The sequence below is a fragment of the Tenrec ecaudatus genome, chromosome 1 (genome assembly GCF_050624435.1).
Source record: "Tenrec ecaudatus isolate mTenEca1 chromosome 1, mTenEca1.hap1, whole genome shotgun sequence".
Lineage (NCBI taxonomy): Eukaryota > Metazoa > Chordata > Mammalia > Afrosoricida > Tenrecidae > Tenrec > Tenrec ecaudatus.
Genome location: NC_134530.1, coordinates 189,721,943 through 189,741,010, shown reverse-complemented (window position 1 = coordinate 189,741,010; position 19,068 = coordinate 189,721,943). Strand labels below are relative to the sequence as shown.

Below are 19,068 nucleotides of genomic sequence, written 5' to 3'. Positions count from 1 at the left end.
AAATGCTCTCTGATCTAACTGCTTTGTCCTGATTGGACCCTGATTGGATCTGAGTGTGGCCCGAGGAGATTAACTGCAAGATAAGATTTGGGGGTTGGCTGGGTTGTTCCTTTAGGCCTAATTAAAATAACGATCTCCTCATCCTTGGAAGATGGGAAGCTGCTAAGCTATTGCATCACAACCAACAGCCTATCACTCTTTGTTAATGGTAGTGGAATGCTGACAAAAGCCAGCACCCTGAGAGCCCAACTAAACACCCTGTTTGTCAGAGTCCCACATACAGAACTTGCTGATCATGTCATATGAGCAGGCAAAAGACAAGCACCAAGGATGCAGGAAAAGAAGAGTCCCTTCCTTCTGTATTGTCTGTCAAAGACCGTCCGGGACAGAACTTGACATTGTCCCAGCTGGCAAAAAGAGAAATGTTAACAGAACCCAACTTCATAAAACAGGGTCAGGAAGGATGGATTTGGAGTTGGGAAGCTACAAATTGAGAACTGGAATACCTAAAAGGAGGATAATTTTTAAAATAGCTATGTGGATTGATAGAGCGTATTTGTACATGAGTATGTACTGCTGCTGAAAACATAGCCATGGATGTAGTGGAACATACAGAGGGCAAAGTTGTACTGAGGGAAAACTTCTTAAATACAATCAAACACCTGGAGGGAATACACCATTGGGCCTGGGAGTTCAGGGATAGGGTCTCAGGGACACCAAGGTCAACTGGCATCATACAGTCCACAAAGACAATGATCTACATCCTACACTTGTAAGTAGCTTCCGGGGTCTGAAAAGCTTGTGAACAGCCATGTAAGGTGACTGCTGGTTTCATCCTGTCTGTAAGGAAAAAAAGTGATAAAAAACCAAGATTCATGGAAACAACTAGTCTAACAGCTTAATAGAACACATAAACATCTATCTATACAATCCTGAAACCATAAGAACTAGATGGTACTTGGTTACCACTAGCAACTGGTCTGAAAGGGGGCACATTGGAAATTCCTGGATAGAGTGGGAGCAAAGTATGGAATAAAACTCAAAATTATATTTAAAAAACAAAAACAGGCTTACTAGTTGGATAGAGACTGGAGTTATCTCAGAGAATATGGTCTTAGTTGTCCATCAGGTCTGGAAATGAACTCATTCCCATGGCTCAATTTCCAACCAAACACTAGCACTGGTATGGTACATATATTTTAGAATAATCAACCATTGAGATCAAAAGAACATTTACCTAGCAACAGCATACAGAAAGGTTAGGAAAGAAGGACAGACAGATTAAGAGAGAGGGGAAGAAAGCAGCAGAAAGGGTATTACATTGTGAGAGGCACACTGAACAAGATTCAAATAATACGTGAGTGCATTTTTGAATGAAAACCTGGTCTGCTCTGTAAACCTTCACCCAATTTCACAGTAAAAGTTAAAATAAATAAATACAACTAAAAAGAGAGAGAATGGTTTGGAAACTAGCATAGATGATGCCATCACTAGGCATTAGACAAACTGTACATGTACATGTATACTGTACATCGATACATTGTTCTAAGTTAATCTCACAAGAATATTATGAAGAACAAAGTGGTCTTGCATTAAGGGAGAGTTTGAGCAGAGGCCCAAAGTCCATCTACTTCCTAAATGTATTTCCATATAAGTATAAACACATAGGCCAATACTTCTATATTTATGAATAAATATATTTATATAAGTGCACACCTATGTTTATACCTCTATCCATAGCTTTGCTTCCTAGATATTTCCTCTGTTTCCTTTTCCTTTCCTCCTGCCCCACCATCATGCTCACCCTTCTTCTGCCTCTTAGAAATTCCTCTCAGCTAGATTGCTGTTGCTCCAACATGATCGGGATCTCTATGTCCTCCTCATTGTTGTTTTTAATTCCCTAATTGGTCTCCTATCTATGGCATTGCAACCTGGCATTCTGTGATGCTCACCCTCCCAACATGATTGCTGAAGACAAAATGGGTGTATAAGCAAATGTGGTGAAGAAAGCTGATGGTGCCCAGCTATCAAAAGATATAGCATCTGGGGTGTACATGGCTTGATATTAAAAAGCGACCATCTAGCAGAGAAGCAACAAACCCACATGGAAGAAGCACACCATCCTGGGCAATTGTGAGGAGTCATGTATCAGATAGCAGGTACCAGAAGACAACAAACAACAGACAAGCAAATAAACAAACATATTGTTGAGAACGAGGGGGCTTGGAGCAGAGAATTAAAACCTATCTGTAGACAATAGGACATCCCCTCACAGAAGGGCCACAAGGAAGGTATGAGTCAACCAAGGTAGTCATGGTGACAGGATGAGTCATTGATACATCTTGGAGGTTTCTTCACACACACATACACCTAACTATCATGAACCAAGTTTTAAATTTCAGTTCTGGCTAGACTGGACCATGTACACTGGTACAGATGAGAGCTCATGACACATGGAATCCAGGTCAGATAAACCCCTCAGGAACAGAAATGGGAGTAGTGATGCCAGAGGGGTAGGGAGAAGGTGGGAGGAAAGGGGAGTGGATTGCAATGATCAAGGCATAATACACACACACACACACACACACACACACGGGGACTTAACGTGGGTGAAGGGAGACAACAGTTGGTGTAAGATATGAAAACAATAAGAATTTATAATTTATCAAGGGGTCCCTAGGGTGGGTGGGGAGGGAAAATGGAGGAGCTGATAGCAAGGTTCAAATAGGAAGTAATGACTAGAAAATTATGATGGCAACATATGTATACATATGCTTAATAAGAGCTGTAAGAGCCTCCAATAAACTTATTTTTCAAAAGAATATTATTACGTAATTTATCTCTCCTTCCCACTTAAACTGAACATGAAAACTGACAGCCCACGTGAGCATTCCCTCCTGACTTCAGAGTGCATTGGAGTTGACCTAAGGAACATCATTTGAAGCCAAAGGATGAACTTTTTTGTGTTCTGAACAAACAAAGGCAAAATCACGGCATGGAGTTCTCCTAAAAGAAGAAAGGGGAACCCGCCACTCATTCTTCACTCTTTGCCTTTCAGAAACATGAACTAACTGCATGTTGCTCTCCAGAGGTCAGAGACCTGTTCTCTATCCGTTATTTCCCAAGAGTAACACCCTTTCTTTTTCCTTTCAAGACTTCAGGTTAGGCACTATAAGGGTTTGCATAGGCCTGGGATGAGCGAGAGTGGTGAGCTACTGGCAAAGACAGTTGCATCCTGAAAGAAAGCTTCAAAGATAAAATTGCTGCAGAGTCCTGCAGGACCCTAATGGCATGAGGATCATGAGACGTATTTTCAGAATAAGAGTCGGAAGTGGATTGACACAGTGAAATCCTCCTGTCTTTGTTAATAGTACTGGGAAGTCATGTGCTGTAGGTGTATTGGCAGTGAAGCTATCGAAGAGTTAAAAATATAAGAAAGACAAATATTTATCAAAAAATACAAACAAAAAGAAAGCAGGGGTAGAAATTTTAATTCCAGACAAAGAATAATTCAAAGCCAAAACCATTTAAAGGGGGTAAATGGCCAGCAAGCGGTATGATCTTAGTAAAGTTAAAACAGCTATGAACATTTATAAATAAGTAAGTAACATCAAAGTGCAAATAACAAAAAAAATTTTAAATACAAGGAAAAATTGAAAAAGGACAGTTGTTGGAAGTTTCACACAGACTTTTCAACAGTTTAGAGACCGGGGAGATAGAAAGATAAATGCATGTTACAGCAATGATGGGGAGAGAGCACTAGCCAGAAAGTTCAACCATCCTCAAACCACCTTCTAGGGAAACAAAAAATAGGAAAAAAAGGGGAATAAAAGAGAATGCTCACTGTCTCCAGAAGATTCAGCCCCGGGGCGTGCTATGTGTCCTATGGCTATGCCACCCTGTGGTTTCTTACTTCCATCAAGAGTTACAGGCTGGGGAACTTACAGGTACAGTAGTGTCCTGTAGGGCCCCCGAGTCAGCATCAACTCAATGGCAGTGAGTTTGCTGATTGCTTTTTGGGTTTTTTGGGGGTGGGGTTAGGGTGGGGGGTCAGAGAAGTTACAATTACATTTCCTTTGTACTCAGGTGACTTGAACAAAATTTCAGTGCAGAAGAAACCACATGCCCATATTCTCATCCATAAATTTTTCTGGACTTGACATAATGAATTCTCTGGGAATATAATTGAGAGGTATGACTCTGTACAGCTAGTTAACTTGCTTAAAGAAATCAACATAGAAACTGGATTATATCTTAGAAACACTCCTGATCCCACCACATGAGTCAAAAATACAGTTTCTACTTCCCAAAGTTTTTTTTTAACAAAACCTTGGGTGGTTGAAGGTATTTTAGAGTCCACAACTCATGAGATATTATGCTTGGTTGTGTGGGAACTTTCCCTTAAGAGCCTATAGTTGGGCATGACCAGAGAGCAAGAACAAACTGAGTTCTTTTTAGTACTGTTATCCCAAACGAGCACAAATAAGCTTAGTTTTAAGCTTCAGTTTATTATCAGTAAACTAAGCCCTAAGGTTTATAAATCAGGTCCCCCCCAAAAGACCATTATTGAGCCAGATGGGTGCGCTGATCTTCAGCTGAGTGTCCTTGCAAGCCATTTAGGCTAGGTTAAAGATGTAGTATGAAAGCGAGGCACAAACATACATAAATGGTTAAATATAAAATGGATACAAATCTTCAACTGCCAGGCATCTGTCAGCTCTCCTCTGCCTGCGTAAGTATTAATGGAATCCAGGTCACAAGGGGTAAGAAGGAAGCAGCCAGGAATCCCTCTCACCATGCCCAGAGTCTTAGGGTTTCATATTATGGTGTATCTACATATACAGCTATCATTGATACAAGGCTGCAGAACACATCTGGCTCATCTATTCAAAAGAACCATCATAAGGGTTTGGGTTTTAAATCTGTTTACAAAGAAAAATATATTGGATCCTTTAGAGTTTCTACATATAAAAATTTACTATACTGCTGATTTGCTGGCTGAGAAGGAAACACCAATTTGCATGGCTCCTGTCAGTCATATGTGGTTTGGAAATGGTTATGCATTCCAGATACACTCTGTGTAAACTGGAGAATAATATCCTATTTCTACTGGTTTGCATGCATGCATATAAAACTTGTTTTTCCCACAGTGCCACATGAAAACCAGTAAAGAACTAGCACCAAGGGTCACAATTCATCAGCTTCTTTGTCAGAGCTTCACGGTTTTGATGGCGAAGGGAATTCTTGTCCCTCAGCTCTGGAGAGGCTTCGGCCTCGACTGTTTGGTTTGCTTATTCAGTTCTGTCCTTCGAGTGTTTAGAGAGGATGCCTCTCAATTCCAGTCAACATCTGGTTTATGAGGACTTACCGTGTATCGGGCCCTTGCTAGGTTCAGGGTCCCCATTGTGAGGGGGCTCAGAGATAATGCACAATAAGTAAATGATTAGTTGATAGTTGCTTTGGTCATGGTTGGACTATCTGCCATGTCCTATGAAAACAAGGATGGTGTTCACAGAAAGCTTTGCCGGAGATGAAGCCTGATGGTGAAGTTCAAGTTGAAGTGAAGAAGGGCAGGAAGGCACTCCAGAAAGTAGGAACATTGTGTGCAAAGACATGAAGCTCATCAAGAACACATGTCTCAGAAATCTGAAAGACATTCCGGATGGCTCGAGGCCAGAGGTAGAACCAGTAGAAAAAGCAATTTGAAAATACATGAGAGAGAGGCAATAATTTTAGTAGACTACATAATTTTAATAGTCTGCTTCTTGGGTTACTATGTGAACATGGCCACTCATTGAGAAGATGTAAAGGTTGCAGATGCATGAGCTGATCTCACACAGTCCACTATCCAAGTATCCCTCACTGGTTTTCCCTACCTCCCTTTAGATCAATATCTAACACATAGCCTGTGCTGAATTAATACCAATTGTCGATGTTATCAGAATCCTGGGTGGCCTAATGGTTCAATGCTTACCTGCTAACTGAAAAGTCACCAGTTCAAGGCCACCAGCAGCTCCATGGGAGAAAAGACCTGGTGACCTGCTCCCATACAGATGACAGCCTACAAAGTCCTGCTCTATTCTGTCACTCAGTGTCTCTATGAGTCAGAATTGACTAGAGAGCAAACAATGGCATGTCATTACTACATGCGGCAGGTAGCTTCTGAGACAGCCTCCAAGGATTCTTGCCTTTGTGTAGTCTCCTCCTTTGACTATGGGCTGAACTTAGTGACTCATGTCTAATGAATAGACTATGACAGATATAATGGCTGCCACATCTGATATTAACTAAAATCTTAAACAAAAAGAGCATCCTTTCTCTTAGAGGACCTTCCATATGCTCACTTTCTCTGGCTCTATTTCTCTCTTAGATCACTGGTGGCCACGTCATAAGGTACCTAGACAGCTTATGGAGAGGTGCATATGATGAGGAATTTAGCCATTCCTATGGGAGCACACCTACTGTTGGCGCCCATGTGAGGGAGCTTAGGCAAAGATCTTCTGAGGCCTGGCAATGACCAGGTGAATTAAGTTTCAAGTAAAATGTTCAGCTTGATTTCAGCCTTGAAATAGCTGTAGTCCCAAACAATGGCTTGACTGCACACCCTCCTGAAAGACCCTATATTCCGAGGTAATTGCCTACATAGTAATAGATAACCAGTACAATACTCTTAGACTGTGTGATACGGTTTTCTTCACATCCCTAATCATGGCTGGGATTCAAATCTCCCTGGAATGGTCATGGTAGTACTAGGGTTTTTCCTTGGTAAAGGATCACTGTCTATAATACCAGCTCTTACAACTGGGATCCTGCCACCATTCAACGAGTGACAAGACCTTCTTACCTATAATTTCACTTAACCGTGTAGACTATGTAGAAAATGATTCCCACCAAGCTGAAGCACAGATGATTGTGTAGGGGGTGCTCCCTCCCTAGCTAGGACTAACCTTGGATACAGCACTTCACGAGGTTCCTTTACTGCCCTCTGTTCAGAGTCCAGTGAACATCATTCTCTGTCTCACAATCAGAGATACCCACAGAAAGAAACATGTAGCAAACATATTTCTGATTCTCGTCTTAAGCCCTAATCAAGTATACAACATGTTTCAGAAAGTAATTTTGAAGCTTACTGTATACATTGTCCAGGTGGGAACAAAGAGGAAAAAATATACATTGCTTACGGAACATTGAGTTTTTGGCAGGGAAAATTTGGCAGTTTATATAGCAATGTTGATTTCAAGCCAGTGGTTTAATAGGTAAACCCCCTCCGCCCCCAGAATTTAAGACCCTGTAAAGATGTTAAATATTTATGTAAAAATTATGCTCATCTAAGGAAAGAGGGGAAAATACAAAACCTGGGTGTGGCTTCCAGAAATTGCTCTTTACTTTTCCCCCTATACTTCTTTGGCAGTTCTAGACCCCCTTTTTTTTTAAGTTAGCGATTAAACACCGCTGTATACACAATGATAAGTTCCAAGATGATGCGCATGAGTGTGCTCAAAAAGTTGTAAAATGGAATTCAAAAGAAAATTAATTTTTCATGAACATTTTGAAATCCTCCGCATATATCATGGCCACCACATGCACAGGCACACACACAGAGGTTTCTGGATTGTTTTTGTGAGGGGGAATGAAGAAGGAAAGAAAGGGACTTTGTACCTCTGTCCCTGATAATCTTGCTCCTGGAGCTCAGGGGTGCAGTCATGGGGAGCTGCAGGGCTGATGTGGGAGGTTGTCCTCAGAGCCACCGCTGAGATGCCCACCAATGGGGATGACACATTCAGCAGCACTGAGGTGATGTGGTGGGAGAAGACATTGGAGTGATGGGTCACATTGACAACCAGTGGGTTATGTTGGCACGACAATTCGTATGTTCCTGAAGAGAAATAAGTAGGTGAATAATATTCTCAGGCCATTCATCTAGCACTGTGTTTCCAGAGGTAGTATTCATTTTATGTTATTAATAGTTGTGTCATAGAAGCAAGGTCCCAAGCCCAAAAGAAGAGGGGGATCTCATGCTGATTCCTAAGTCTATTAGGGTGACCCCAATGGTCCTCCACAGATAACATCAAACTCACCCAGAGAGTGGTTGTTTTCACTGATGTCAGTCAGCTGGAGGGTCACTGTTGGCCGCGGATGCTTCCCAGAGATCCGGCCATCAGACGTGAAGAAAATGAAAATTGCCGTGGCCACTCCTGGTCTGTTGAAGCAGACCTAAACATAAACATATATATATATACATACATGGGTGCTGTATCCACGTAACGCTCAAGACATATGACACACGTCAGTCTTCCCAGATACCTCACATGCATAAAATGAGAACTCCTCCGGCAGCCAAGAGAAGATGAAAAGATGATCACTTCTAGCTGCTGAACTGCATGTGAATGGTAGACTGTGTGCCCCAACTGTCTCTCTTGGACTTCTCCTGGTCTTATTTTAGATTTCTCAGAAAGATCAGGTGAAGAGAAGCAGACACCAAGATAACATCTAGTTTTGAACTATTTTCCAAACTCCCCATTGGCATTGCTGCAACTGGTTATTCCATCCTTTCTCCTAAAAATGTTACCAGACTCTCCTATTAGCTTATGAACTATATGCATATGACAGGTGTGGGGGGGTGGTGGGTGAGGGGAGCAGTGGTGGTGGTGGCTACCGCAGTCTGTCACTTCTGAGATCACAGATGACAAGGTGTTTGTTCTTATGCCCTTCTCCTGGTGTCTAAACCCAATCCTTGGCTGAAAATGAACTGAGACACAGAGAAATAGATTTCTTTCCAGAGAATATTCTTTAAATGTGGAGGCTTTCAAGCATTAAAAGAGACGTTCAAAGCATGCAATGTAAATTTTATTCCTGGAAATCCTTTATTAAATAAAGAAAACATCTCAGTGGTGAGGAGATAAACAGGATGACCTGAGGTTCTCATTTTTCGTACTGAAAGTAGTTCACGTTGCACTGCAAGTTTTGTTTTGTGTCTTTGTTCTGCACATTGCTCTTAGCTTCTCTTAAGAGCAAATCCCAACCTCCCCTAGCTTTATCAGTCTTAATCAGGACCCAGCACGGGTCCGAACAAAGTTCTGTGTGCATTCGTTTCACTTTTGACTCAGACTCCAATGCTGACCTAGCTGTAGGAGAAGCACTTCTGGTTTTAAAGCGAGTACAACATCTACTGGCAGAGGCTTCCTCTAAAGGTGAGGAGCAGGAGAGAGTCAAAAAAGTTTTCCATTTTAATGAAAACTCTTCCTTGTCTGCAAGCTGACTTCTCTGAGTCTTGGCATGTTTGTAGAGTGTCCGTTTGCACTCCGGGCTTAATTCGGGTGATTTTATGACTTGTGGTGTTTGAAGTAGCACAGATACTCCTTCTTCCTCTACTGCTTTGAGGGAAAGACCAGCCACACTCTCTTTTTTACAGTGTCCCCCTCCCGTTTTCATTTCCTCTCTTTGAAGCACTAAATACTCCTTCATAACTTAAGACCTCCAGGCCCATAGGCAATGACTTGCAATATGAGGGCCTTTGTCCCTGACTGGGCGAGAGGTTGACATGAACCACATCCTAAGGTAAGTATGAATGTAACTCAAAGCCCTCAACTGCAGCAGCAAATGACATCAAAGTCCCCTGGGAATACCTGTAACCTCTTCCTTTTTGTAGACCACAAAAGGTCTGGGCTGTTTCCTAAGGCAGGGACAGGCACGGTCCAAACAAGTACCCGGTGGTTTTACCTCCATGGCACTCACAGCTGAAGAGGAGGTTGGTTTCAACAAGGATCAAGAGAGTTTAACCTTTCCTGTATTCCACTGGGTTCCAAAATAGACACCACCCACCTAGAGCTAGTTAGTAGAGCTAATTCTTATGATGTGGATTTCTAGATCCAAGGTCCCACACACACGAACTCCACCTCACTTTCCATCTTCTAGAAACGTCCCTACTTGCTCTAAGAGTCTTTGAACATCAAGCCACTTTGATTTTCAAAGCCTGCTCCTAGTGACCGTTTGCACCTTGATTGGTGGAAGACAGGTGGGCCAGAATTTCCAGGCCATGTATTTAAGCAGAAAAACCACAGTTTATATTTGTTGACAAGCAGAGGAATGCTGGGCTACAAAAAACAGACACAAGGATTTGATTAAAGTACAGATTGCTGAGATGTGGACAACATCTCCTTTCATAGGGACACAGCCAAATTTCATTCTCATCTGAACACCACAGAAACACAGGGCAGTGTGCACTCTCTTATACAACTTACATATCCGAGCCTCTACAGCCGACAGGAGTTTTAATCTGCACATATAAACATCATGGACATAAATCAGGGGAAAACTCGTGAGGCTATGGCAGTTTTAGTAGTAGAGTTATCACCTTCTTTGCAGGAAACTCCGATTGGATTCTTGGCAATTCAGCGAGTGAAGGTTTGCACGTTGCTATGATGCTGAATAGGTTTCAGCAGAGCTTCTAGACTAAGGCAGACTAGGAAGAAGGTCTTTGTGATCTACTTCTGAAAATCATTGAGGGAAAACCTTTAGATCCCAACACTTTAACTCTTAACTAATCATATGGATGGCACAGGACTGGGCAGCAGTCATGGGTTGCCATGAGTTGAGATTTGACTGGATAGAAGCTAACAACCACAAAATTGAAGCTGAGCACATTCGTGGATCCAGAGAGACATTTGGTCATTTAGAAAGCCTGGGTTTCATTTTGGGATCTACCCATATTAGCTAGGCAAATCTGAGTCATCCATCTCTTCCTAGAGGTGAGGGCTCACATTTTCCTGACCTATCAAACTTTTAAGGATTAAATGAAATCACATAGGGCTGTATTTATTATATTATAGAGGGTCAATATTCAACAATTCTCATTCACAGAAAAAATATTTTATGACTATATTTAAACTTCAGAGAGGAAAGAAGAGCAAATGAAAATTAAAGGTTAAATATTTGCCTTTGTATATTGATAAATAGAGAATTATGCTTTTCTGGGATTTATTGATTTTAAAAAACTTTACATATGTTATTTTATACAGGCAGTTGTAGAATAGTGAACAAGTACTCAAGGTTTTGTTACATAGAAACTGGAAATATTTGAAGCTCTTAATAAAGAACAAACCTCTACTTTAAAATCTACAAAATATATGTATATACAGAAATTTCTGTGAAATGTGCTCTTATTAAAGATGTGCTACTGTTTCACACAAAGACATAGACACTTCAAGAATGAAGAGCCCAATCAGGAAATTAAGCATTGATTCCTTATCCAAACAAAAATACTACTTATAAAATGTGCTCCTACCAAGGCTCATTCATATTTATTTTAATATGTTGTATGCCATCAATCAATTGCACCCCCAGAAACCCTGTAGGACATACTACAACTGCGGAGGGCGGTGGTGGTGGTGGTGTTTCTAGACTGTCATCATTACATCAGCACATTGCCAAGTTTTACCTCCTGCAGAGAAACTGGTGGGTGCACACTGATGACCTGTAAGTTCACAGTTGAACAATTACCCGTTTTGCCACCAAGGCTTCTTAATATATGCCTCTATTATACAGGTACATATATCGGTTCAGGCTATCTTTACTTTAAGCAAAGTAATACATTTCATATTCCTAGAAGTAAATGATAATTATCACTTGGAGCAGAAGCTATGCCAACATGAAACTCTAGTCTACTTCCTACTACCTCTGCCACTACAACTATAACACTCCTCTAATCACTACACCAAATGCATCAAAGGAACAGCTGTCCCATACAGGATAGAGCTCATAGGAGGAATTTCTGGGGACATACTCAGGTAGGAGTTATGGTCCAGGAATATCAGATAAAAACAAAAAAGATTAGAGATGTTCAAAATAACTTTATTTTATGAGTAAGCATTCATTATATATTTTAACTAGGAAAATTTATTTCTATATTACATGAGAAATTTAAATTTAATGTGAAGAAGTTTCTTATGACCAGTTGTAAGGAAGAGCAAATACTTCTTCAGGACTGAGGAACATTTAAGACAGAGGGATTGCCAGTGAAATTAACTCAGCATGTCCATCAGAAAATGCTTTAAAACAAAAACATAGGGTAGATGAATGATGAATGAATGAATGATGGAAGGATAGATAGATGATAGATCGAGATAGATAGATAGATAATTAGATAAATAGATAGATAGATAGATAGATAGATAGATAGATAGATAGATACACAGATCCTGACAGACAGACACACAAACCCATGGTCAACCCCACATACTCATTTGCTTCTTCATCCAAAAGCAGCATTTCAACTCCCCAATCTAAGCTCTGATTACTGGTGAGAGTAAGCTTGAAGGAATGTTTCCTTAATGCAGAACTGTGTGGAATGAAGAAATTCTCTTTCAATCTGCCTGCTGGGCATAGACACACTGAACATACTCCTAAGCCAAACATTCCAACTGCCAGGTCATTCATTGTGATGGTCACTGGATAGCAGACCCTGAAACTCTACTACAAACATGAAAATAATCTTTTCTGAGGTTTTACAATGTGTTTGGATCATTATTGGGTTGGTTGCTTCTTCTTTTTGTTTCCCTGTATATTTTGATTTTCACTCACCTATGGACTTTTTCCTTCCCAGGAGGAAGAGAGGCCCTTGAAGAGGGAAAAGTGACCAGGTACACATGTTCATAGTGTGCTCTACAGTTTGCCAAGCATAACGACATGATTTGCAGAGGTTTCCACCAAAATCACTGGACTTTCAGTCCTAGTTGAGCTTTTTACAATATACTATCCACAGAATACAAAGGTCAGATTTTAGAATTTGGAACTGATTTCTGAGAATGAGAGTAATTTCTTCTAAGTTAATGTTACAGAGAAAGGAAGTTGGGCCTTCCTACTTGAAATCCACTATTCTTTATATTGAACTAATGACCTTTGGAAAATCATAGATCCCTCAGAAAATGTATTGACCTCTGTCCCTCCTTTGCATAAAAAAGTCACATAAGCACTGGACATAAAAGCATTATATGGTTTTATGAGTCAAGAGTCCCCTTTAAAGGCCATTGTTGGAATCAATCAGATTCCAACAATGACATCAGATAAAGGATATTTGAACTACTGGTTGAATCGCATTAGTTTTTTTGTGGGTAGGTGAAAATTTAGAAGATTGGGAAATCAATAGAGGGTTTTCAAAATGTTTATGGAAATATTGAATTAAAACACAGTCTCAATCTGTGGGTTGTGACCCCTTTGGGGGTTGAAAGACCCTTTCACAGGGTCACTCACCCGATTCATAACAGTAGCAAAATTACAGTGATAAAGTAGCAACAAAAATAATTTTATGGTTGGGGTCACCACAACATGAGGAACTGTATTAAAGGGTCATGGCATTAGGAAGGTTGAGAACCCCTGAATTAAAAATAAGGGAAATTTTCCACATATTGTCTTAAATTCCCTTCAATTTTATAATATTGTTGGTTATATAGACTTTAGAAATTCTGATGAGAAAGGTACTTAATTTCACAGTTCCAGTTGGTCTCACTCAATAAAAATCTAATAGGTGAAGGGATAGTATGAGAAAACAAGCCTTTAATCACTGAGCTATCTCAATTCTCTATATATTTGAAATGTGGGGAGCAGTCTTAAACCTGATCTGACTTTATTCACATATACAGATTCCTGTATGGGATTTTTCAAACCTGAGTTGATTTCCTATATAATGCTACAAACACTATGAGCTTATGTTCTTCTTAATTCAGGAGAGATTTACTTGTCATTTTTGAAATGCATATGAAACCATCATTATGATACCTTCCGACTGGGGAAGGGGTGCTTTTGAATATGAATGACTTGGTAAATCAATAGAAGGGCTTGTACTAGACTCTACCAGTTAGTTTAAATCCTAGAAATAAGTTACCACACTGTGATTTTGGATCCAAGGGCTTTCTGCGGAGACTTTTATGGAAGAGGTTATGTAACTGAGAAGGAGGAAGGGAAGGACAAAAATGGATCTTTAGTGCATTCTTTTGTATATTTCTAAGCTCCACCTTCATTTAGTTCACAGCGAAAGTCTTTTCAGAAACTTCCCTTAAAAGAAAAGAACTTCATCACCCAGGGGTAGACTCTTCCTAGTACTGGGAGTGGATAGTCTGCATCCAGTGATCTTTTGATAGTAGTGAGTAGATTTACATTGAAACACAGTCGTGTTGGCAAATCTGGCTCCTTGAGGGATGATAATGCCTTCATGCATTTATTTCCAGCTACACTCCTCCCTCTGTCCAATCACATTTCAATAGCTCTAGGACAGTTCTCAATAAACTGTCTTCATGCAAACTCTACTTCCCAGAATCTGAACCCCAAGGAATCCTCTCTTAAGGCAAAATCTGAGAGTCGGAAGAGGTATTATTGCACATGAAGTTTTTTGGGAACAAGAAGAGAGCTAATGAGTTTAAGAGAGCCAATGAGTGCACCGAATAATCAAGTAACCTTTCATCCTGATTGAGGAAGTGGGGAAAAAAGGTCATTGCATTTAATCACAGATCTTAGTTTGTTAAGTTTTCATATCTGGAAGTTCCAGTTCAAGAGGGCCACTGATTGCACATTGAATAAATTCCTCTCCAACACTCAGGGGGGCGAGGGGGGTGGAGGCTTCCATGACCCAGGAAGGAATCTCGTGCCTAACTTGTACCCTGGCAAGACAAAGCCAACTACTCCCACTTGACCCAGCAGCACTCCCAACATTAAGAGCTGCACCACAATCCTGAAGAAACAGCAATCATCTCACACACACACACACACACACACACACACACACACACACACACACACGAACAAATTAAAACTAAAAAAAAAAAAAGAAAGAGAAACATACACAAACATCCAGAATATTCAGGAATATTCTGGAAAGGAGTTTTTTTTAAAGTATCAGAAATATAATTCAGAAGAATGATATTCAGGTACTTTCAAAGGACAGAGGAAATATTTGAGGGATAATGGAAAGAATAGCAAAACTAGAACCCCTACACCAAATAAAAAATAATAACAATACAACAGAATTAGACATAGTAAAGACACAGAGTAATAGAATCTAAGAAATGGAAAGCCAATTACCTTGACTACAAAAATCAAAAGACAATTCCCTTAAAGAAAATTCCCTTGACTACAAACAGCAAACAATTCCCTTGGCTACAAACAATTCCCTTGACTACAAATAGCAAAATAAACAATCAACCCCGAAAGCAAAGGAACCTGAAGAAATGCTAAGGATTATGTTGAACCTGTCCAGGGGAGCAACTTCTGTCCTATTGGGATTCCAGAGCAGGATGAAATTAGAAGTCTTAAAGAAACATTCTTAACACTCATAAAAGAGAAAAAAATAACTATTAGGGAAGCTGAAAGAACCCTATACAGCACAGATCCTAAAAGAAAAACATTGTATCATATCATAGTCATTCTTGAATATCAAAGATAGAGGAGAGCATCCTGAGAGCAGCTAGAGAAAATAATTATAGTCACTTCCGAAGAAAATAAAAAAACAAAGTTCAGATTTCTCAACTTAAATATTGCAGGCAACAAGACAAAGGAGTGACACATATAAAACACTGAAAGAATAAAACTGCCAACCAAGAATCTTATGTCCAGCAAAGTTATCTATCACAGAAAAGGGAAAAATAAGGGCATTTCTAGTCAAGGAACAATGAAAGGAATTTAAAAATCAAGACCCACATTACAAATTATTATAAAGTTTCACTTTGTACAGACAATCAGTAACATGGGAAAATGAGAGCAAAATACATCACCATCCAGAAGACACCACATTGAAAGTAGTCCTCAAAACAGCACAGAAATATAGGAAAAAACAAAGAAACCAATAAAACCATACAGACACAAAAACACAGCAACATAACAGCAAACCAACAAAGATCAATAAGTCCATTCTTTATTGAAATTCTGCTGCCAGTCTGAGCAAAAATAAAAAGAAATGGAAGGAATCAAAATAGGCAAAGAAAAGTTTGCTTATTATAACTTGCGGATGATATGATTTCATATGTAGAAAACCCAACAGACACAACAAAAATTATTTGAAACAATCAAAGTATCTAGCAACTTGGGAAGATATAGAATTAATACAAAAATCAATAGGATTCCTGTATATTAATGAAGAGAGCTCTGAAATATAAATCAAGAAAATATTGCCATTTACAATAGCCACACAAAAGATGAAATACTTAGAAATGAACCTAAGAGAAATGAAAGACTCATACAAAGAACATTGCACAACACTATAAGAAACCAAAGAGAATATTCTATATTTTGAGATAAGATGGCTTAACATTATGAAAATATCAATACTACCCAAAGCAATCTATACATTCTGAACCAGATCCAAATTCTGTTCTTTAAAGAAATGGAAAAACTCATTCCTAATTTTATATATAGAGAGAAAAGACCCAGAATAAGCAAAGACCTTGTTAAGAAAAATAAAATACTCAGAGGCCTCTCACACCGCTATCTTAAACTGATTACACAGCAACTAAAATCAAAACAGCCTGTTACTGGCATAATGATAGGTACATAGACCAGTGGAACAGAATATAAAACCCAGAAATAAATTTATCCATTTACAAACAACTGATCTTCAACAAAGAGCCAAAAAATATTAAATGGGAAGGCAATAGTCTCTTCAACAAATGGTGCTGGAAAATTGTATCTCCATCTGTTTTAGAATGAAACAAGCCGCCTACCTGACACCACATATAAAAATGAACTCACGGTAGATCAAATACCTAAATGTAAATCCCAGAGTTATAAAGATCATCAGTGAGAAATAGGAGTAACCTTAAGGTCCCTATTTTCAGCACATAGACATATTATTAAACATAATGAATGAATCACACACAATAGAAGACAAAATAGATGACACTGGACCTACTAAAAGTAAGACACTTATATGCATCAAAAGACTTCCTCAAAAGAGGAAAGAAGGAACCCATAGACTAGGACAAAATTCTTTAGCAAAAACACACAGACATAGGACTAATCTCTAGAATCGATAGAAAACTGCAATATCTCAATAAGAATAAAACAAATAGCCTAATTTAAAACTGGGCAAAGGACATGAACAGGCAATTCACCAAAAATGACTAACAAACGTATGAAAAAATGCTCATGATCATTAGCCAGAGAGGCAATGCAAATCAAAACAGCCAACAGATATCGCCAAAACATAACAATAGCAACCTAATTAAAAAACAAAACAGAACACATTAAATGCTGGAGAGGATGTGGAGAAATCAGAGCTCTCATACACTGCTCATGGGTCTATACATACCTACAGCCATGTGGAAAGCAAGACGGTGCCACCCCATACAACTAGTAATAGAAATTCCATATGAACCAGCAATACCTCTGCTGGGCATAATTACCTAAAGAAGGAAGAGTCATTACATCAACAGACAAATGCACTCCTGTGTTCATTGCAGCACTATTCACCAAAGTGAGAAATTGATAACATCTCAAATGCCCATCCATGGAAAAATGGATAAAGAAACTTTGATACAAACACAATGAAATACTATGCATCCCTGAAAAACAATTATGAAACCAGGAAGCACCTCATGACATGGATCGACTTGGAGAACTTTATACTAACTGAAGTTAGTCAATCACAAAAGGTTGAGGCCACTTAAAAAATTAATTTATTTTAATCATTTTATTAGGGGCTCATACAACTCATGTCACAATCCATACATACATCAATAGTGTAAAGCACATTTGTATATTCATTGCTTTCATCATTCTCAAAACATTTGTTCTCCAACCAAGGCCCTGGTATTAGTTCCTTATTTTTTCCCCTCCTTCCCTGCTCCCTTCTCTCTCATGAACCCTTGATAATTAATAACTTATTATTTTGTCATATCTCACACTACCCGATGTCTCCCCTCACTCACTTTTCCATTGTCTGTCCACCAGGGAGGAGGTTATATGTAGATTCTTGTAATCGGTTTCCCCTTTCCAATACCCCCTCCCTCCATCCTCCCGGTATCGCCACTCACACCACTGGTCCTGAAGGGATCATCTGCCCTGCTTTCCTGTGTTTCCAGCTCCTAGCTGTACCAGTGTAGATCCTCTGCTCTAGCCAGGTTTGTAAGGTAGAATTGGGATTATGGTAGTGGAAGCGGGGAAAGCATTTAGGAACTAGAGGAATGTTGCATGTTTGAGGCCACTTCTATAAAGATAAAAACCAAGACAAAGCTTTCCAAACCAAGGAAACAGACTTGGGAAGTTTCCAAGGGAGGGAGAGCAAGGTTTAGAAGATGAAGCAATCAGACTAGAAGGTTGACAAGTATTGACTTGGGTGAATGGGAGGTTAGAAATCCATAAGACAGAGAAAAGAAATTAGAGGAGCAGGGTTGGGATAGAATGGGGTTTTGGTTGATGAGTGGCTTGAACTGTTAAATACTCTCTTCTCTCTCTCTCTCTCTCTCTCTCTCTCTCTCTCTCTCTCTCACACACACACACACACACACACACACACACACACACACACAGACACACACACAAATCATTAAGAAAAAGTTGTCATATCTAGACATGTGAAAGTTTCAGTGTTCAACCGATTTGTAGTGGACTCCAAATATCAACCAAACTCACTGACTTGACTGGTTTAGGCGATTTTAATCAGAAAAATCATATACTTTACTATGACAGGGATGGCCAATTCAAAAGGAATGGTATCACATCCATCCTCAAAAACGACATTTCAAGAGCTATCCTGAAGTATAAGGCTGCCTGTTATCAAATGACATCTATATGCACACAGGAAATCTAGTCAACACAACTATTATTCAAATTTATGCACCAATCACTAAAGCTAGTAATGCAGAAGCTGAAGAATCTACCAACATCTCCAGGCTGAAAATAATGAAACATGCAATCAAGATGCAGTGACAATTACTGGTGATTGGAATGCAAAAGTTGAAAACAAAGACGAAGAAATAGTAGTTGGAATATATGGCCTTACAGAGCGAAGCAAAACTGAAGATTGCATGATAGAGTTTTGCAAGATAAATGACTTTTTCATAGCCAATACATTTTAACCACATA

General features: G+C 39.5%; 1 protein-coding gene across 1 annotated transcript in view; it reads right to left on the bottom strand.

Moving 5' to 3' along the window:
• The window catches only part of PAPPA2 (pappalysin 2), a 359,519-nt gene that overhangs the window by 121,231 nt on the left and 219,220 nt on the right, over positions 1 to 19,068 (bottom strand). Inside the window, exons 12-13 of the mRNA XM_075540487.1 lie at positions 8,079 to 8,214; positions 7,660 to 7,876 (exon numbers count right to left, since the gene is read on the bottom strand). Of these exons, the coding sequence (XP_075396602.1) occupies positions 7,660 to 7,876; positions 8,079 to 8,214 (353 nt within the window). The remainder of the gene's footprint in view (positions 1 to 7,659; positions 7,877 to 8,078; positions 8,215 to 19,068) is intronic.